General features: G+C 40.0%; 1 protein-coding gene across 3 annotated transcripts in view; it reads right to left on the bottom strand.

The window, feature by feature from the left end:
* Positions 1-2381: 2381 nt before the first annotated feature.
* Fmn1 (formin 1) overlaps positions 2382-22651 on the bottom strand; it is a 368173-nt gene continuing 347903 nt past the window's right edge. For all 3 annotated transcript variants that reach the window (XM_026392750.2, XM_026392761.2, XM_026392768.2), the window contains 2 exons: positions 5531-5615; positions 2382-2426 (listed from right to left, as the gene is read on the bottom strand). In XM_026392750.2, the coding sequence (XP_026248535.2) occupies positions 2382-2426; positions 5531-5615 (130 nt within the window). The remainder of the gene's footprint in view (positions 2427-5530; positions 5616-22651) is intronic.

Genomic DNA, 22651 nt, shown 5'->3' with positions numbered 1-22651 from the left:
GTTACAGGTGCACTGCCTGAAGCAAACTGTTACCTTCACTGAGCATGAACTTAAAGTAGAAATGAAGACAATGTCTGCAGTGGTAGATTTAGGAGGTGGCATTTCAGATTAGATAACAGAGGATTCAAACTGGAAGAGAATAGTGGATATTCTGCCATGTGCTTTAAAATGCTCATGAAATACATTTTAGTGTTACAAACCCATTAAGCTTCCCCCACTGAGGCAGGCAGACCTTTAGAAACAGGAACTTTGCAGCAGTTTGCATGTGTACAGGTATGGTGCTGTTTTCATTAGCTCAATCACCAAGTTGGGCTGCATTTGTCTAACTCTCAAACTAATGTTTCCGCTCCTAATTCTTCATCATGGTTTCCCTGAGAGGGAGTCCTTGAAGGACACAGGAACAGTGTCACGTTCTCATGGGCATTCTACTTAGAGATCTGAGGTGCATAGCAGTGGCTTTGCCAAAAGCCTCCTGTGCTCCTCCCATCACATCCATAAGGATCTGGACTTACGCTGACCTTGCTGAATGCAGAGATAATTTGTGTGGCATGGACAAAACTGGCATTTTTTTTTCTGCACCATCATAATAGAAAGAATGTCATGGAGTACAGTATGGCTGTAAGTGAAATTTGCCTTAAGTTGATGAATTTCCTTCATTTTCTTCACAGTTATGTGAAAACCAGGAGAAACAATAGGAAAGCAATAGGGAAAACTTCTTGCTCACAAGCAACTTCAGGTCTTTCTAGTCCAGTAATTTCCTTATCTGTTTATCCATTCGGTTTTATTCCTTCATTTTGAATTTAAAAAAATCCAAGCATGTGACCATCAGAAAATCTGGTTAGTGCCTGTGACTTCATTGATCTCACTTGTGTAGTCTTGATTCTGAGGTTTGCACTGTATACAGGTATGGTGCTGCTTTCATTAGCTCAATCTATTACAGGAATGTCCCTGAGTTCAGGGGCTGATGATTGGCAGGCATATCCTGGGAAGACACTTGGGCACCTGGCAAGTTCGGAGGTTCTAGAAGGATGCTAGGGCAAGGGGCAGGACATAGATGGCAGTGGATCTGGATGGGACATAAGATTCCTGTTCACCTCTAGACTGTCCCCACCACTGGAGGAGAAAGCTGACTCCAGTCTTTCTTCTTATCCCCTCATAGGACAGATTCAAAGAATAATGGCTTGAGAGGGAAAATATCAGGTAGATTTCCAAAGTGGTTTTCCTCTGTGAATCAAGAGCCAGGGTCAGAAAGAGCTACCTAGGCCTGATATTCTACTCAAAGTTTAATATTGATATATTTACCTTCTTTTCATTTTTTCTGTAAAGAACTTAAGTGTTGTGCCAGCCAATACCCCTGGCTAACCCTACTTCACATGCCTGTCAGCCAAGGCCATGATAAAAAAAGGCACCAGTGGCATTTACCCTCTTGTCTGAAAACCATCTCCTGGGGGTGGTGGGAGAGGTCCAGCCACAAGTCCCAGGACATGATGTGGAACTTGGGTACATGTCAATGATGGCATCCATCACCCATTCACAATGGATCTGAAACATGCAGGGTGTTATGCCCCTGGGTTGCTTGTTCAAACAGATGCACTGACTTTGCCAAGGCTGTCCCTGCTCAGGTGTTACTGTTTCTACCGGAGGTGGGGGTGCAGAATCTCTGCTGGTTCAGGAACCCACAATGAACTGATATAAAAATAAAACAATGGGCCTTGCTTAATGGCCGAGATCAACTCCCAGTATCATAACATTCTCTGAATGAATTTTATGGCCACTTATGCCCCTTCTCTGCCCACACACGATGCCATTTTGTCTCCCTTCCATTGCATGAACAACGACAGCATCATCATTTCCCTAGTGTGGGGAACTGTTTTCATGAACAATTTTGGTGAGCTTCCACATTGTTGGCAAGAAAGATACCATAGGATCTTGCTGCAACATGATCAAAATTAAGACCAATAAACTAAATATCAAAACAGCAACATGTAAAAACCAAGGCTTGAACTGTCCTTAAGGCAACTATCATGAGAGATCCTCTTCTTCTGTGACCAGATTGTAAAGATCAAGTTTGGGAAAAAAAGTGTGAAATTTCAGCTTTTAAAAAAATTTGGAAAATCTTGGTATTTCTTCTGGTCTTATAATGGAGTGGACTTTGAACTTCTATAAGAAATAATTATCCAGTACTCTTGCAGTGTTTCCTTAAATAGCTTTCATTGCTCCTGTGGCCTAATAAGGGACTTTAAAGAAGGCACAGGGTGCTCCCTGCAGACACCTCAGAAAGGACTGAGTAAGACAGACATTTAGTAACAAATCTTTCAAGAGCTTCCTGCAGCGCTGCAGGGATCCACAGCTCCCCATCCTTATTTTCTTGTGTCTCCATCTTAGTTGGTGGTCACACTGGCTTCCTTCTGACGCAGTCTTTCTTTCTGTTGTTTAAGGAAAAAAAACAGATTTATTATCATTTTTATCAAAGTTTTAAAAAATTTTTATAAATTTCTCAAATTCTGGTCTAGAATGCTGAGAGAAATTGTATCAGATGCCCTGGGAAAGAGAGGTCTCTATCAAATCCCTCAGTTACCTGCTCCTAACAATCTATCACCATTACTACCCTCAAAACATACCAAAAAAAAAAAAGTGTACAATCAGCCCATCAATCAACTCCATCCAACAGAACACTGTCTTTACCAGGCCAGGCTAGTCTAGGCTATTCTATTCTCTTTTGTGACAAACACCTTAACTCTGGTGTTACTCAACTACTCCCACCTTGTTCTGGGCCCACTGTTGGCATTAGGGAATGCTCAAGAAATAAATTTGTGGGGGTTTGAGATATAATAATAATAATAATAATAATAATAATAACTGTTTCCAAGTTGGAAGTATCTACAACTGAGCAACTTGTAGAACTGAACAGATGCCATCCAAACAGAGGACCACCAGGCTCTGTTTAGCAGAATGGCAGAAGGTTCCAGTTTGCTGTGGATGTTCTGCTCTGTTTTCCCTGCACTTCTTCCCCAGAATGGTCTTCTAAAAGTGATGGTCAGGCACTATTGATGAGATTGTAAATCAATATGACTACTGTGGAAATCAGTATGGAGATACTAGGCGTGGAATCACCATATGACTTAGCTGTACCACATCTTGTATTTATCCAGAAGATTTAACATCATTGTACTATAGTGATATATTCACAGCCATGTTTACAGCAGCACAATACACAATAGCCAAGAATGGAACTGGCTTAGGTGTTTGTCAACGGATGACTGGATAGAGAAAATGTGGTATACATGCACAGTAGAATTCTACTAAGTCATAAAGAAGAATGAAATAGTGTCATTTGATATAAAATGGATGGAACTTAAGAGCCTTAAATAAGGCAAACTCAGAAAGTCAAAGATTGATTTATCTCTCATATTTGGAAGCTAGAGAGGGAAGACAATGGGGAAAGGAGGAAAAGAGGGGCAGGGATGGGACCCATGAAGATAGAAGGGGGACAGTTAGGGAAGGGATCAGGAAAGGCAGGAGGGGACAGGGAGGATGATTAAAATGAACTGGAGAATAAAATCAACCAAATTATGTTGTGTGCATACATGAATATGTCACAATGAATCCCAATATTATATATAATTATAATGTACCAATAAAATAAATTGAACTAATAGAAACAAAAATAAATAAAAAAGGAGGGGGAGGGCATGAAAGACCTATGGGAAAATGCACAACATACAGGAAGGAACACAACAGAAATGCGGACCCTTGCTGCTTCTATAATTCTATGGAAGTAAATAAAATTAAACGTAGGGAGTGGAAATAAGCTGGGAAGGAAAAGGGGAAAGAGCATTCCTTCCAAAAGAGCAAGAGGAGCCCTTTGGGAAGTGACCCTCAGGTGCCTGTGATCTGGGATGTTACAGTGCATGACTACATTGGGCTGGATACAAACTGAAGTTGATGTAGTTTTTCATGTCGCATCCTGAGTCTGGACCTCCACCCTTGCTTGTGAAACTGATCAGGGATCACTTTATAAGCTCTTCCCTAATTTCCAACCACCCTCACAAACAAACAGGAGAACAACATAACAACTCTAACAAGCTGAGGATCACAGTTGGGAGCTTGCTCATAAAGAAGGTCAACTTACAAAAGGTGCCACTGTAAACTCAACTTCCCCTTTGTCTACAGGGCTGACTCCATTCTCTCCAACCCTGGGGAACAAATTTGGCTATAAAAGTCAGAATTGAGGCCCCAAAAAAGGGTCAGAGGCTGATGAAAGAGAAAGACAAAAATCAAAGTTGAGCTCACTGCCTCTGAAAATCACACAGATAAGTATAATAAATGCCTCATGAAATGGGTCTGTACCCTGTGGGGTGTGGTGTGTCTATTCAGAAAGGGACTATGGCACTAAACCCGGCTCTACCTGACTTCTCCATTTCTCATCCATTTCATGAAACATTCATTTAGATGCTGGATGGGGTTGTTACAAGAGGTACCATGGTCAATAAACAAATTATCCCATTTTATAACTCTGACACCACAGGGATCTTTCAAAGGATTTAAAGAAGCTGGCAAATAGTACTTGCTATATGAAAGGACAAAATAAGTGAGATATCAGGCCTCAGAAAATGCAGGGCTTAAAATTCAAAGTGAGGAGAGTGATACTCTCACTTACCACTCCTGTTCCCTACTGCAGGATCCACCAAAGGTGCTGGAATTCACAGTAACAAGAGAAATAGCTAACATTTATCAAGTTCCTATTATAGACAACCTGTCTTTTCCCAGTTTATGCAAAATAATCCTAAACTGAATTTATCATTTCTCTCCTTTCACTGAAGAAAGAAGCAAAGTCATTTTACTAAGGTTTTACAACTGTTAAGCTGTAGAACTGGGTTGTGAGTGCAGGCAGTCTCCCTGCCAATATCCTGGATTCCTAACCTTTGTTCTGAGTATTTTTTGAGATGTTTAGGTAGCAATTCAGTGTGATCCCTACTAAAAATTGGACTTTGGGGACAACTTTCTATCAAATGTAGAAAGCCCAAGTAGATGACTGATTTCCGACATGGAGATATCAGGGCACCCATTTGGGGTGCTGGGTTTTGCTATCCATTTACCAGTGACAGCAGGGAGGATATACCTTCCCGCATTCTCAGCTTCCTCAACCATCAATATGGAATATCCTGCCCCTTTCTTTAATGGGGGAAAGCAATTGATGAGGGTGAATATGCTTGAAAATTTCAGGAGAAAAGTACTTTTGAGATAATGGGGATTGTGTGGGTAGAGTGAGGAAGGCTGTGAAATGGCAAGTGATGAAATCTGGTTTATCAGAAATGACCTTGTTGAGTTTGCAGGGGGAAAAGGAAGCCACATTTTGTTCCCTCACCCCCACATATTCATTTTTACCATATGCTATTCTGGGATGGGAACTGAGGATCCAGATACTATGTTTCATCCTTGAGTTTTAGCCTTTAAATTCAGACACACTCCTGGGTGCTCCTCAGTTACAGCAAAAAATCGGGAGGTTATGTTGAAAACAGAGTCTCACCAGACTGGCAGTGGGATTGATTTTCTTTGTCTCCACTTTCTTCTCTGATGTCAACTTGCTGACTGATGCTTGAGCCATTTTCAATCTGAAACAGAAATGGGGAGCAGGGAAGGGAGATGAGGAAACAAAAGAAAAAAGGAAGAGGTCAGGTTAAACAGAATTTTAAAGGAATCTGAATGAAACAACCAGTGTTTTGAAAACACAGTCATGTGTCATTTGACAATGGGGACATGTGCTGAGAGATGCACGGTGAGGTGATTTTTCTACTACAACCCTCCTCACAGAGTGTCTTCCCAGCATCTAGACAATGAAACCCATTTCATTTCCAGGCTGAGAGGCAACAAGAGGATGTGAATTAGTACAGACATCATGGGAAACAGTATGGAGGTTCCTCCAAAAACTAAAATAGAACTACCATATGAGTCAACTATATCACTCCTGAGGATTTATCTGAAAAAGATGATGTCGGCATATAAAACAGATACCTGCATGCCCATGTTCACTGCAAGACTATTCACAAGAGCCAAGATATGGAATCAGACTAGGTGCCCATTGACAGATTGATAAAGAAAGTATGGTATACATACATAGAGGAGTATTATTCAGACATAAAGAAGAATAAAATCATGTCATTTGCAGAAAAAAAGGATGGAGCTGGAGGACATCATGTTAAGTAAAATAAGCCAGACACAGGAAGACAAGTATTGTAATTTTCTCTCATATGTAGAAATTGGAGGGAGGGGAAAAAAAGACCTGAAAGTAGAAAAGGGAATATTAGGGATGGGGGAGGGGAGGAAGAAAAAGACAGGGTAGAATAAATGTGGGCATGATATATGCATGTATGCAAATGTCACGGTGAAACCCATCAATTTGTACAATTAACACATTAATAATTATAATAAAAGAGATAAGGCCCAGCAAAAATACTAGGCAATAGTAAATTTTCAGCTCCATTATAATTTTATGGGATATGTGGTCTATTATTGACCAAAATATTGTTAGACTGTATAGAAATGCATTTTCAAAGCTTTTCATTATGAAATTCAAGCTGTAATTAGGTGAAAAGGCTTCTTCTCTGCTTTGTCACAACTAAATCTTCCTGGACTGAGAGGCTCACCACAACGAACAGGGGACATCTGTGTTTGTGAACGATGTTGTCATTTCTGATGCGTGGCAGTGTTTGCTTCATTGCCTCAGGTTTGTTACATGCTCAGCAGAGAATATGGAGGCAATTTTGAAGATTGAAATTTTGAGGAAACACTGAGAACTACAAACATCAGAATTCACCAGTTCACATCAATTTTGTGAAAAGACAACCTATAGAATGGAAAACATTGTAAATCATACATCTGGTAGGGACTTGTATCTAGACTAATAGTAAATAGAACATTTACTATTGCCTAGTATTGTCTTTCTGTGTCTGGCTTATTTCCACTTAAGAGAACTCTTACAACTAAACACAAAGACAAATTACCCTCTCCTCCCAATGGGCAAAAATAATTTGAAGAGACATTTCTTCAAAGATGATATGCAAATAGTCAACAAGCACATGAAAAGAAGCTCAACATTGGTAATCATCAAGCAAACACAAATCAAAACCACAAGGAGACACCAATTCACACCCACCAAGATGGCCAGAGTTAAAAATTAAAACAATAGCATGGTGTTGGACACAAAGATCTGCAGAAATTGGAACCCTCAGACACTGCTGATGGGACTGCAGTTTCTCAAGATACTAAACAGAGTAACCATCTGACCCAGCGATTCCACTGCCAAGTACATAATCATAACTAAGAAGATTAGAAACATGCCATATGAAATTTGCACACAAATGTTCCTTTAGTAGCATTAGTCACCCATAGTCAAGTGTAGAAACAATTTAGGTTTCCATCCACTGCTGAATGGATAGACCAAATGTGATATATCCATACAGTGGAATATTACTGGGCCACAAACAGGAATGAAGTGCTGCCACTGCCACCTGCTACAACACAGGTGGACCTCAAAAACATTATGCTAAGTGAAAGAAGCCAGTCATGAAAAAATATGTTACATGATTCCATTTATGTGAAATGTCTAGGATAGGTAAATCCATACAGATGGAAAGTAGATTAGCAGTGACACAGGCTAGGGGTAGGGGAAAATGGTAAGTGACCGTTAATGGGTAAAGAATTTCCTCTTAGATAGTGGTGATGGTTGTGCATTCTTGTAATATACTAAAAAAAAAAAACCATGGAACTGTACAGTTTAAGAGGGTGAATTTTATGGTGTGGGAAGTATAGCTCAATAAATTTGTGATAAAAACACAACCTGTACACTCAGAAAAATGAGAAATTATACCCATCTGATTCAAATGTATGATATGTTGTCAAGATCATTGTACTGTCATGTGTAACTAATTAAAACAAATTTTAAAAATTCACCAGTTTGACAGTGATATTTTTTCTTACCCATCAGATCAGCAATTCTAGTAGTCAGACAATATCCACCGTCAGGGAGGCTGTGGGAAATTGGAACTGCTACACAGCGCACTAGGGAGTGTAAACTGACACAGTGCCTTTGGTCAAGGAAAACTGAAAGCATGCACACTCCGAGCCACCAATTCCTCTCCTACAGAAATGTCCAACCGAAAATGACAGACACAGGGCTGTCACTGGGACAGGATAGGTAACAGGAAGAAACTAAAAACAACCTAGTGATTAGTTCAATAGGCCGGTGGATATGTGATAACAGCAAAGAGTATCTAACATTTATGGAGTATTCAATCAGTGCCAGGTACTGTCCTACCTGCTTTATTTGAATGAAGCCGTTTAATTTTTACGACAATCCTGTGAGACAGAAACGTCATTATGTCAATTTTATAGTCTGAACCACCATGCAATGTGTTTGCATGTTATATTCATTCTATGGAATATACAGCATAATTGTAAAAAGGAATGAACTATTCCTACAAATTTGTCGACCACAGCTATCAGAAATGCAATGTTGAGGGTGAGGACTCCTGCAATGATATAGGGAAGAGGGCATCTTGCATGATAGTCAAAGGAATTAGCTCTCAGCCCCACCACTTACAAGCTATGTAACCCTATGCAGATGACTAGTCTATGTACCAATAAAAGGGGGATCAAAACCATAGTGCTGGGCTGGGGTTGTGGCTCAGGAGTAGAGCGCTCGACTGGCACATGCGAGGCCCTGGGTTTGATCCTCAGCAGCACATAAAAATAAACAAAATAAAGATATTGTGCCCAACTACAACTAAAAAAATATTTTAAAAAAGAAATAGATTGATAAATTAAAAAAAAAACATAGTTCTTACCATATAATACCATTAAAAGGACTGAGATAATGCAACTCCAGGCAGAGGGCAACCAGTCCATAAATGTTAGCTGCTACCATTACTGTGCATGTAGTATACCACATTGATACATTTTAAAGTAGCACTCCACAAAACAATATTGCTCACAGATGCATGCCTGTGCATGTAGACATAAAACTTCTACCTTTATTTATACACAGGCAGGAGTACATACACACATATAAAAGTACTCAGAACAGACTGGAAAGATCCTTATTTCATGATAGAAGTTATTGCTAGAAAGACTGGGGAAGAGAATGGGACTAGAAGTAATATGTCAAATAGAGTTTTATTTTTAATCTATATTTTTATATTTTGTTCTTTTTAGATATACATGACAGATTATATTTTGACATATTATACATACATGGAGTACATCTTATTCTAATTAGAATCCTATTCTTGGGTTATATATGATGTGGAGTTTCACTAGTGTATTTACGTATGAACACAGGAAAGTTATATTTGATTCATTCTACTATCTTTCCTATTCCTGTCCCCTTCCCTTCATTCCCTTTTGTCAAATCCACTGAACTTCTATTCTCCCCTCCACCCCAAACACCTTGTTTTGGGTTAGCATCTATATATCAGAGAGAACATTTCACCTTTGTTTTTTGGGGATGGGCTTAATTTACTTAGCATGATAGTAATTTAAACTCTTAAAAAATATGCAACAAGATGTTAATAGTTACAATTCTAGGTAAGGATATGGATATATTATATCATCCTTTGTATTTTTATTTTTTTAATTTCTTCAAAAATATTTGATGTTTTAATGATCCACCATCTCACAAACATTTTTTAAAATTGCATATTTTTTCTTCAAGGTCTCAAATACAAAGCCTTCACTCTATATTAATTATATACTTCTCAGCATCTACATGTGGCCAAGTGGCTTGGCTCTTGGCTGGTTTTACACAATTTGCTTTTAAACACACACACTTGGCAAACCAATTTCCCTGCATATAAGCAGAAGTTAGTTACAATGAATTCAACATGCTGACTTGTGCATCAGAAAATAAACAAAAACGGAATGAAGATGAGTAATGTTTTCTATAATCTGAGAATACTCATGCTCGTAAAGCTGCCCTGAGAACGGTATTTCTCAATATTGACTTAGGTTTGAGTCTACACCACACTGTCCACTAAGCTTTTCCATTTGCAGCAACAACTGGGACTATGCCCAAACAAGAAAAGAAAGCACTAAATGGATCAAATCCAGGTCAGATGACATTGGAGGCTCTGACCATGAAGAGACTTGCCAACCATGACAGTTGTGCTGTACATGGAGCCACAGCTGAGCTCTTTCTGGCTTCTCTCCAGTTAGATTGCTTTTCAAAGACAGCACCTCCTAGTGACTCTTTAATCCCAGTTCCAGTGGAATGATTGGGAGTTACTATGTCCCTGTCTGTCTGTCTCTCTCAGGTCTCTAACTAAAAAGATACTTTTTTGAGTTGTCTTTTGCAGTTCCTTTTCATCTTTGAATCCCAGTCTCTTCTTCTAGAGATGGTTCTGTTGGGCTTCTGTTAAGCATCATGTTCCCAGTTCCAGTGTGTTAATTGCCCTGTGACCACTCTTTCTGACCTGTGTGATGATGGTGGCTGGGGACCTAGAGGCACAGGGAGGGGAGACAACCCACTGTCCTGTCCCTACTGCAAACCTCTTTCTGCTGCTCATGGTTCTTCTGCAGACTACAAGAAGTCATATGTTCTTCAGGCTTCGTAGGACAATTCTGATCTCAGTGATTCTTTCCTACTCTCCTCCAATGTTTTCATTCAATTATGATGTCTCCCTTTCACAGGGTACTCTTTAAAAAGGAAAGCGAGAAAACACAGCTAAGTACCAAGGAGCTTCAGCACCATCTATACTCAATTCTAATTCTAATCCTGCCAGTTATTAGAAGACTTGGGGCAGGTTAATAATTTTTTTTTGTTTCAATTCCTGCACTATAAAATGAAAGTTAATATCTATCTCACAATATCATTGAAAGTATTAAATAATGTATAACATCTAGCATCCTGATAATATATATTGAGTGATCAATAAAGTATAGCCTTTCACCAACAGATAAAAGAATTCTTTAAGAATGCTTGACAAGCCGGGTATGGTGGCTCTCACCTATAATCCCAGTGGCTCAAGATGCTGAGGCAGGAGGATCACAAGTTTGAGTATATAACCTCAGCAATATAGTGGGGCCCTAAGCAATTTAGCAAGAACCTGTCTCAAAATTAAAAATAAGAAGGGCTGAAGATCTGGAGATATGGCTCAGTGGTTAACGGTTAAGCACACTGGATTCAATCCCCAGTACGAAAAAAAAAAAAAAGAATAAAGAATGTATGATCCTGACTACAAACTAAACACATAGCATTGTCTCATAGCACTGTTCGATAAGTCCTGTCTTGTAGTAATATTATTTAGCTGTGCCCTGAAAACAAACCAAATCACCTAATGCTCTTATCTTAAGATTTAGAAAGCCCAAGAACTCATCTTAATTTTTCTGATCTACATACAGATAAATATCTAGAAGCTAAACCATTGTGCAAGTGACAAAAATTTCTCAGATTAATAAGAGGAACTGTTTAAAATTCAAAACAAAGGTTATAGCTTCTTTCTCATATTTTTTTCTAAATATCCTGAAGGTAAATATTACAAATAAAATGTTTCAAGAATTATAGAACTTGAGTAGAATTTTGTTTTTCTGATAATCAAAATAAAACTTGTTCCTTATAGAAAATTTATTTGTGTAGAAATTGAAAATTTTGATTTTATAATGTATGTTTAAAAACAACAACAAAAAAGTAAACAGACTTACTGGATTGTTAATATTTTTCTTAGAATGTAGTTGTTATGGTTTAGATATGCGGCGTTCCCTAAGAGCTCATGTGTGAGACAATGCAAGAGTTTTTCAGAGGTGAAATGATTGTAAGATGTGTAACCTAATTGGTGGATTTGTCCATTCATATGGATTCACTGGGCAATAACCATAGGTAGGCAGGGTAGGGTGTGATTGGAGCAGGTAGGTCACTGGGGATGTGCCTTTGGGGTTTATATTTTGTCTCCAGTGAGTGGTGCTCTGCTTCTTTGCTGCCATGTCTTGAGCTGCTTTCCTCCACCATGATGTTCTGCCTCACTTTCAGCCCAGTGATATGAAGTCATCTGACCATGGATTGAACCTCTGAAAATGTGAGCCAAAATAAACTTCTGTTCCTTGTTCTCATGAGGTCTGTTGGTGATGGCAACAAAATGCTAACTAAAATGGTAGTCAAGACATAACTGAAGCAGTAATAAAAATTATCACATGGAAAGCTCTCAGTGAAACCATAGGATCCATAAGGTTGGAGGAGGTGGCTATCATTTTACTGCCATGTCAGTAGCCCTTGGTAGAGATGACATACACATGTATAGCATAACTGCTGAATAAAAGAAGACCCATAGAATAAAATTATTGAAAAATTCTTTACTTTTCTTAAGAATTGCCTGTGTCTTGAAGACACTAAACTCACAGAGCTTCACAGGCATGCAACCTGTGCAGTTACATGGGGTCCCTTGGTTTGATGCTTTGCTGGCACTGCCTTAAAATTTGCTGTTTTTGAACATGTGACCTCACAATTATGTGGTTACTTCTACCTGAGAGTCACCCAGATATTTATGGTCATTTTTTTTAAGAAAGTTGAACATTTTTTTCTGTATTCTTCCCCCCTGAGGCACATATGTTACATAAAGAAAGTAACAGTTGGACAGATTTGACACTTGGCTCTTTTCTTTGCATTGTCTTACAAGGCTCATGAATCTTACTTTGCTGTGATAATTTTTAGGTACCTGCCTTTCATGCTAGACTGGAGCTTCTCAAAAGCAGGAGATGAGTCCTTACTGTTTGTCTTTCCTTAGCATCTTGCACAGAATTTGACATGTAGTAAGTGACCAATAAATATTGAATAAAAAATCATTACAAATGATTAGTCTCTACAAAATTCAGGTGTGTTAAGGGTCATGGGGAAAAATGAAATCCCTTAAATCTCAAGTGAATATGTCATCACCAATGTTTAAGGCTAATCCTACAAAATACAAACCAACAAATTCTCACTTATATCCTCTGTATGTCCTTAATGTTAGCATCTACATCATGTTTAGAGGGTCAGGCTGCTTTTTTTCATCTACTTTTAATCACACTTATGTAATAAGAAACAAATATTATGACAATCTAGCTCTGTCATATGTATTGGTTGACAAGACAGAGCATATAGGTGAGTCTTAAAAAATGTTTTGATCCCCCCAGAGACTGATGGCCAAGCTGTCTGTTCAACCTATCTGTATTTTCAAAATGTACTTCAAAAACTGTGGGCCAAATGTCACATGCCTGCCGAAGGAGCTACTCTGGGGTTGTTATTGTGAATTGCATTAAGTTCCCTCATTAAGTTCTGGCAATTACGATGGAAAAGACTGCAAGCGGGAGGGTTGCAGTTTGATCAACCTTGAAGGGCTTAAGTAAATTTAAATTCAGTTTTCACCAGTCTTAGGAGGTTTAAATAAATCTGAATTCAGTTGCTATCATTTGTAAATGCAGGAGATTTCACATAAGAATTCAATTTCTGGCTTCTAAAGCTGGAAGGCAGGCAACATCAATGTGCAGCAACAGTCAGAAGAGGCAGGAGCACCATGGGCTGCCCTGGGGCGGCCAGATCAGCAGAGGCCTCTACCAACTTTCCTGCAGGGTTGGCTTTCTTAAACCTGGCACTCTTTTTTTTTTTTAAGAGAGAGTGAGAGAGAGAGAGAGAGAGAGAGAGAGAATTTTAATATTTATTTTTTCTTAGTTCTCGGCGGACACAACATCTTTGTTGGTATGTGGTGCTGAGGATCGAACCCGGGCCGCACACACACCAGGCGAGCGCGCTACCGCTTGAGCCACATCCCCAGCCCAAACCTGGCACTCTTAAACTCATTTTTGTTTCCTGCCTGACCTCTGTAAGACTTAAAGTGTCAGGTGACTTGGAGAAAGGCTACTCTGATGACCCAGGAATGAAAGAATGAGAGGCCAGACCACTGAAAGTGTTCTGAAAGGTCTAGTTCCCTCTAATCCATTTTACAGGTGAAGATGGTCTCAATTAGTAATGCTTCCCTTCTCCCACAGTTTCAAAGACTTCCAATCTAGCAAATATTTTCTATAAAGCACTTTATGGGCCATACAGTCTCTGCTGCAACTCCTAGATTCTGTTATTGTAGTGTGAAAACAGTCACACACAAAAATACATGATGACCAGGCAACACTGTGTTCCAAAAGACTTTATTGACATTACTGATAGTGGTTAGATTGGGTCCATAGGCTGTAGGTTGCCAATCCCTGGATTAGAGTATAAGATGCAAATTCTTTAGCCTGGCAATCAAACTTGCCCCTGTTCTGTGTTTGCCTGTCTTACCTTTTCAGACCCAGATCTGTTTGCACATGAATACTATGCCAGTTTAGTTAGCAGAGTGTCCTTGGATAAATCACTTAATTCCTTTGGCCTCTATTTCTTCATCTGTTAAAAGTAGGAATAATACCACACCTAAATAACATAGCTGATGTAAATATTGAAGAAAATATTACATGTGATTACTTATCATGTATCCATTGCTTCACTTCACTCCATGTGCTTTATAGTCCAGCCAAACTACTATCTTTGTACATGGCTTTTCTCACCCCTACATCTTGTTCTCACTGTTCCCTCCATGATTGCCTTACTCATTTCCATGTGTTCAAATTCTTCCCATTCTTCTATCCCCAGCTTAAGTGCCAAAGTCATGAAAGCTTCCTTCATCTCTCTTAGTCAGAAGTAATTGCTCTTTTCTCGAGTGAAAAAGCACTTTGTGACTCTCTAAAGGCACTTAGGGCTTTTCATCTCAGAACTGGGTATCTGATTTCCCTTAAACCATTGGAACCACTTGAAGACAAGGACCAGGCTTTAGGCATATCTGGGACCCTCCCTGTTTCTACATCGATCACTGTGCCCTGTAGAAGTCAGTTCTTAGCAAATACCTGACTAATGAATGACCTGCATCAATAACTTTTTCCTCAAGTTCAACAGTTTAAGTGTTTAGTAAATACTCACTTGTAAAATGATTCCTTTTTGCATTTATCTTTTGGAAAAAAACCCATAAAAACACTTAAGAACCTAGTTCCAGTTATCGATGAGCTGATTGAGTATTAAATGAGGCAAGAGAAAGGGTGCTAAAGGCCACCCAAAATGTACTAAAAATTTATACATGTCAACCTATGTATACATTCCAGAATTTCTAAAGGTATTCACATGACTTTGCCTACAGGAGACTGAGATTTACAGAAGTTATATAACTTTGTTCCACATCTGGAATTAGCTTCTCACTTAAGAGGTAAGAACATCTTTTGCATCTAATCAAAGAAGATCTGCTGGTTAGACAATTTCCGGGTACATGTATGCTCAACCTCCTCTTTAGCTTAATGGTTTATGGACTTGTTTTTGTTTCTGGCTCAGCTGTTGTTCCTATTTTTATTTCTGATTTAAATATTTATTCTAGAATATCACACATAGTTGCTATGGATACTAATAGGCAAGTACTTAGACTTGATGTAAAGGCCAATTGGGGAGGCCCGGGCACAGTTGTGCATGCCTTTGATCCCAGTGGCTGGGGAGGCAGGAGGATGGTGAGTTTAAAGCCAGCCTCAGAAATGGTGATGTGCTAAGCAACTCAGTGAAACCCTATCTCTAAATAAAATGCAAAATAGTGTTGGGGATGTGGCTAGTCAAATGCCCCTGAGTTCAATTCCCGGTACCCCCTGACCTAAGAAAAAGGTCATATGGCAAGCCCTCTCCTCCAAAAAAAAAAAAAAATCTGAAATACAGGGGGAAAACCCATATGAACATGCTAGAGAAAGAATATACCTATCCTTAATTCATAAATGGCTCAGTGAAAGTTTTGAAAATCCCCTCTCCTTTTTCTTATGACAATGCCTATACTCCCCCCAAGGAGTTGTTGGGGGCCCTGGCAAAGTGTAGTTGCTGCCAGTGTTTGCTCCAAAGCTCCTGGCCGTGAAAGGGTGGCAGCCTGGTTTCATATTAGAATCACCTGGAGTGGGAGTTCCGCCTTTAAGTAGAATAAAGAAAGCTGCAAGAAAACACTGATCCCATCCAGCATTGAAAAGAGCAGGATAATAGACAAAATCATCATTTTTCTTCAACCCATCAGAGAGCGGTGGTCACAGGCACCTGGAACGCTAAAATGTTCAGTCACATGCTTTCCCATAGAAGTTTAGGCCCCCAACTATTGTAGCCTTGTTTTCTGGGACAGCGTAAAGGTGAACACACTCTGGGCTCTCTACAGGCTAGATTTATGTGGCTGTAGCTAAACCAAACTAATTTGGAATCCAACTATTCATGGGATGGAGGGAACATAGTACCATATTTTTTCTTTTGATATTCAGTATTTCATTGGTTTATGATACTAAAATCATCAGATACTAAAGTCATCATCAGTATCAGCAGACCCTGGGGTCGTCATCATCAAGTGCATAATAAGAGAAGCATCTTCATTTTTGACAACAGGATTGAGCAAAAACAACCAATAAAGAGATGAGATATTGAGGGAGTGGGATAATGCTGTGTCCGGGCTGTTCGCATCCTGACACAACTGCAAAACTCAGACCTTAGAGCATTAGCTGCAAAGTGTCTTGCAAAGGGTGTTATTAAGCAAAGGAGCTTCAGGGAGAGGGGGAAGAGTTAGGGATCCCTTTAAATCATAACATCTTTTAAGTCCTGCTTCAGTAACAAAAGTTTTGTTTTATCTATTGAAATTTCAAACGTGTATTCATTTGTACAAGAAGAATATTTTTTAAATTTTAATTTCAGTTGGATAACTCCTGTGTATGGAACTTAAAAGGACCTACTGGAGCTCCTAGAGGGGAATGGAAAACAACCTCCCTCTTGAGGAGAACCACAGTCAACAGAGGCCTCTTCATAAAGATTTGTCCAGGGATATCTTGGAGGTGGACACTGGATTTGGGATGATGAGGCTTCACAAAGGATGATTCTTCTGACAGCCACAGCTATCAGATTCCAGATTTGGGGATCTAATAACTATTAAATCTACAAAAGTCAACACATGGCCGGCAGTACTACTGTCCCCTACCTATAACCTTCCAGATGTGTTCTGAGGTTGGGAGATCACGGACCTCTGGCAAACTGTCACAGTCAGGTATGTGAGGACAGATGGGGATGAGCACAAATGGAGTTAAGTACGACACCATCACTGTGCTACTAAACTTCAAAGAGGAAACCTGACCAGCCCTCCAGTAGTGTGACCTGAAGACATCACTCACAGCATGACACAGACCACACGCTTCCTCCATGGCTCTCAGTGTCAATGACTTTGGAAACACCGGTGGGTGAAGGTAAAGAAATGGGAGGCACTGGGGGAACATGGTTCATGAAGCATGTGCCAGGAAAAGCAAGACATCAGATCAGCTGTGATGTATGTCTCTTTTAGGAACTTAGTATCACTCTTCACTAAAGAAGCAGGTCAAAATGGTCTAGAGAATGGGCAGAATGTGCTCTGTTGCCAACCCTCATAGAAATGGACCTCTTAGCATGCCACAGAGAGCACCTAAGCTCCCTAAAAAGCACAATGGCCAAAGCTCAATGTCCAAGCCACTATACCACAAGATTCATCCTCAAAGGTAAAGAGAGCTGAACCTAGAACCTTTCTAACGAAATCAAGAACTCATGACTATTTTGAAATACACGCAGGAACACCATGAGCCACATTTGTAAAAAACATGTCTTCATCACCGGCCCAGTTGATTGTGATCTAGGGCCCTTTGAAAGGTGGAGAGGTCTTTATGTATGAAGTGGAAAGGTACCTCCTAGCACCTGTAAAATAAATGACTTGCCAGTCTGCCTAATCTACGAGGGATGGTTGTGCAATCCCTATTAGGGCCAGTGTCTTCTACAAGCAAATGATGATACTCTTGTGGTCTCCTTTAGAATAAAAAGTCAGAGAAGGGGTATAAACAACTGCAGAGATGATTCACCAAATTCCTATTCACTTCTTTTCACAACAATTTTCTTGCAACCCAGGACTAAGTAACAATAGACCATAGCACAAGGAGCACCTTACAGATTTTAGGGAGGAGTAGAGGGACTTTGTTGCCTCAGAAAATTCACTATAATATGAATTATGGCTCTTCAGACAGAGGAGATTGGGCAACAAGTTGATACTTTCCTTATAAGGATTACTTAAAACATAGATGATATTAACATCACAGAGGCTGTAATGTGCTTTGAGGAAGACATGGCTACATCTGGCTATGTCTCAGTTGCCCTGTGGAGTTCATTAAGGTCTTTCAATACCCTATAAGTTAACAATAAAGTACGGCCACCAGTTTGTTGAGTCAATTTATTCCTCGGTAGCCACAGGAGAAGGGACTAATGTCCAGGTTCAGTTCTAAATAAGTGCAATCATGGAGACCTGCCAGGGGCTGTGGGGACTTGCTGTTATTTCTACCCTTCCTGACAGAATTCACTCAACTAGGCATTTCTGAATTCTGATTATTTCCACCATAGGCCACGGTTATAGTTATGAAAGTCAAAAGAATAAGTCAAGTCACTCTCTACTGTCAGTGAAAAAGAAAACCACAAGAAGACCAAACTCAGGCTGGGGTTGTGGCTCAGTGGTAGAGCGCTTGCCTAGCATGTGGGAAGCCCTGGGCTCAATTCTCAGCACCACATATAAATAAATAAATGAAATAAAGGTTCATCAACAACTTAAAAAAACAAACACAATTTCATTAGCTCCTCAATGTAAAGGGAAATTTCTCTCCCACTGTAGGAGCTGACAAAAACATCACTGACTAGTCTATCTGGAACATTTCCAAAGGGCAAGAAAATAAAACTCAGAAAAAGGCCATAGACAAATATGAAACACTGTAACGCTCAATCCACTTATCTCAGGCAGGCAAACAGGGCCACATACTTAGATGGACGCACACTCTTCTAGGCCCATTCTCTCCTCAGAGCCTGACCCTTGACCCTGGCTACCTCTTTCCCCTCTACTCTCATGCCCCCCAGGTCAGCCTCGCGGGCTGTCATGGTAAGACAGACCAGCAGGAACGAAATACAAGCCGTAGGCTTAGAAGACTGAGCTGCTCACACATCAGGATCTATCGTCTAAAGGTTATTCCATGATAAATGAGCCCATCGTTTCTACTTCCTAAATCTGACAATTTTCCACACCCCATTCCTCAGTAAGATATTTTTCTGTTTTCAACTAAGGAAGTCCTTTTGGAGACTGAATTTCAGCAGTTACACAAATCAGCCACTTGGTAGTTTTGGTGGGTTATCACTTGTAGTACCCAAACATACTTTGACTTGGAGTGATTAATTGCAGAACAAAGGCTGCTTCCGTTTGCAGAGCTTCTCCTCCAGGCCACAGGGGAGTGGAAGTGGAGGGGGGCTGGACTTGCCCTGGAATGCCTGATCAGTTAAAGCCAATCACTCTGCACTTGGTAGACATAACACTCTGAGCCGACCCCGAGATCTAGGTGCAGAGTGAAAGGTAACAGCACTGCCTCTCCTCACTTGGGAAGAGGGCCTGGGAGACAGCTTGGAAAAGTGAGGGCGGCTCTGTGTTATAAACCTGCAAATGAAATGGAAGTGCACAGCTCGTCTTTGGAAGACAGTTCCAATGCTGATAATGAAGACATGCCTGTGCTTGCTGATGTTGATTCCCCTTTTCCTTTTGAACCCTGTACCACCTAAGGAGTCTCACCAAAAACTCACACTGATCAGAGCCTGTTTGAACAGTGACTAGAACAAAAAGGGGAGGAAGCAGGGGAGATTGTCTGGAACAGGGAGCCTTCCTGGCGCCCCTCAAATCATACTACCCAGGCAGCCCCCTCTGTGCATCTCTGCCCAAGGCAGGAGCTGTCAAGAGTCTCACAGATAAGTAATTTAGAAATATTCTGGCTGAATGCGGGAGACTTACTTTGGGTTTCCATTGCTCTCTGCCAAGCTAGAGAAATAGAGTGTGGACAGATGCTCTCTAAGGTCCTGATTTGAGCTCCAAAGAGGTTTGAGGCTTGGCACAACAATAAATCCCAGGGATCTTCACCTCCTTGTTTTTTTTTTTTTTTTCTATTTTTTTTAAACAAATTGAAAGTAATGCAATCAAGAACAGAGAAGGTGATTGTTTTACCCCATCAACTAATCTTTCTTGTTCTGAACATGTCTATTCTCTTTAACAAAGCTATTAAGATTTTTTGATTCTTGGGCAAAAGTGACCCACGTGGGATATATTTGAGGAATTCCACCACCACAATCCAAATAAATAATGTGTCTCATCTCTCTACAGCAGACAGCAAATCTCATAATCAGTTTCAACATGGCAAAAGAAAACATAATGGTCATTTATTTGTTCAAAAAATATTGAGCACCTACTATGCATAAGGAAACAGAGGGACATTGTACTTATCTTCTAGGATCCTACAATTTACTTAAGAAATAAAATGTTTATTACCTAAAGAATTAAAAACAAATCAGTAAGTGCCAAAATTGGAGGCTCCATAAACACCCATAGTTTTGGAGGAGAGAGAGAGCTCCCAGAGATTGGAGAAAAATAAATGAAGCAGTCTGTGAATAGTACATTAAAGTCTTACAGAAATAGTTTCATAGCTTATATATCAATTAAGACATACTAGATATTTTAAAAGAATGTGTTAACAGATATTTTTGAAGATTGTGTTTAAATTTAGTGGTGAGAAAACAAATTAGTAGAAGGCATTGTACTTATCTTCTAGGATTTATATTCCAGAAGTATGCAAACACCAGAAACCACGGTAGACAAAGCACTCAGAGAAGGACCCACCAAAAAGAGGGCACTTAGTTAGGCTGATTCCAAAAATCATACTATGTGATTCCTCCAAGCAATGTGACCTTCTAGAATGTTCTCATCTCTTCCTTTTCAAAGTAGTTGAATTTATCTGTTTTATCAATCTGTAGCTCGTTTCCTACCTAAAACTGCAGGAAATTAAGAGATACCAGATCACCAAAGTCTAGTCCCTAAACTTGGCTGAGGGTAAGATAAGGTAAGGTAAGTTGTCCTCCTTTCTCCCACTTCTGAAGTTAATTCTGTACATTTAGACAGAGAGGCAGTGGAGTCAAGGCATTTATTGAGACAACCAAGCACAAATGTTCTTGCTCTGCCATCCTTGTGGGGAACTTCTAAAACCACAGATTTCTAGATTCCAACCTCTGGGGTTCTGATTCAGTGGATCTATTTATAGTGGTTCTGAAGATCTGGCAGGTTTGTGAGCTGTTGATCTCCAACATTTCCCTACTGGCTTCTGTGTTTCCCTTCAACGCCCTGCTGAGGGTATCCTTTTTATAGCTAAATATCCTTCCAAAGTCCTCTCTAGCTTCTACATTTCCTTTGCATCATTTTATCCTCCAAACTCTCATACCACCCGGGATTTCCAGTGCTCACTTGCTACTGATTGACCATGCTGTGAAGCCCTCTCTATGTCAATAAACCTGTTTCTAGCCCTATGCTGGAGAACACACCATAGAAGATACAATGGAGAACAATCTCACATCCTGGAGGTGGAAGGAGACACACCAAATGGCTAAAATAACAGGTTGGAATGAGTTAAATGCTAAAGAGTGGTAAGAAAAACATTCTATCCAAAGACCAGGGAAAAGGTAATTCTTCGTAGGAGGATTTTGGACAATTTCTAGAGGAAATGGCACAGCAGTGAATCCCAAGGCTGTGGGGGAGGTTGTCCTGATCAGAAAATAGCCAGGGATGATGCAGAGTGAAGAAATTATCTAATAAGAACACAAAGCAAGAAGGCACAGGTGGGAGAACCAGAAAGTAGTCATTATACTAGGATGTGGATAGGAAATGAGGCTGCAAAGTGGGTTGAGGCAGGTTCTTGGAGGGTCAGCTGTAACTTGGGAAAGAATATGGACTACTTGAAAGAGCTCAAGCTTTAGTGTCAAAAACAAAAAACAAAATCCCCCTAGGATTTTATCCTCATTCGAATTGGTTATTCGTGAAACTATGCCTTTTCATTTATTCTCTCATCCTTATCCTTTAGGGTTGCTGTGAGGACTCAAAATATTAATGAATGAAAGTATCAAACATAGCTATTTCTCATCTCATTATTTCATAAGCAATGGGAATCAACAGAATATGCTTACAGAGATTGATACAGTCTAATTTCTGATTTGAAAGCTAGCTAGATGCAATGTTAAGGGACAAAGAGGAAATAGAAAACCTCTAGGCACAGAAAACAGTTACAGGGATGTTTCAATATCCCAGGTGTGAGATGACGAGGTCTTGAGTTAAGACAGAGCCACTGTGAATCTAAGACAAGGAAGAATGACCTCAGAGGAGCAAAACTGAGAAGTGTCAGCAAGAGGTGGAAAATGAATCTCGCAGCACTGAAGATGATTTGGGTTTCTTGCCTGTCTTTTGTTACTATGAGGAGGACAGTGTAAGTTAGGGAACCTAAGAGGGTTGGGCCTCAGTTGAGACAGAATGACTTCTAGCGGGGACATGATGAAGTGCAGATGAGGGTTGGGCATCTTTAGCAATGTCCCAGTGTGCAACAGGAGATTTACCTAAAATTTAGAAAGGAGGTCAGTTCTGGATAGGAATACTTGAAAGGTCTTGGCAAAGCTGTGAATATTGTTGAGAGAGGGTGAGGGTGGAGGGAAGAAAGGAGACCTGAACCTTGCAAAAGGTCCACCCTTAAGGAA

Source organism: Urocitellus parryii, chromosome 6 (assembly GCF_045843805.1).
Source record: "Urocitellus parryii isolate mUroPar1 chromosome 6, mUroPar1.hap1, whole genome shotgun sequence".
Taxonomy (NCBI): domain Eukaryota; kingdom Metazoa; phylum Chordata; class Mammalia; order Rodentia; family Sciuridae; genus Urocitellus; species Urocitellus parryii.
This window is presented reverse-complemented; position numbering and strand designations above follow the sequence as displayed.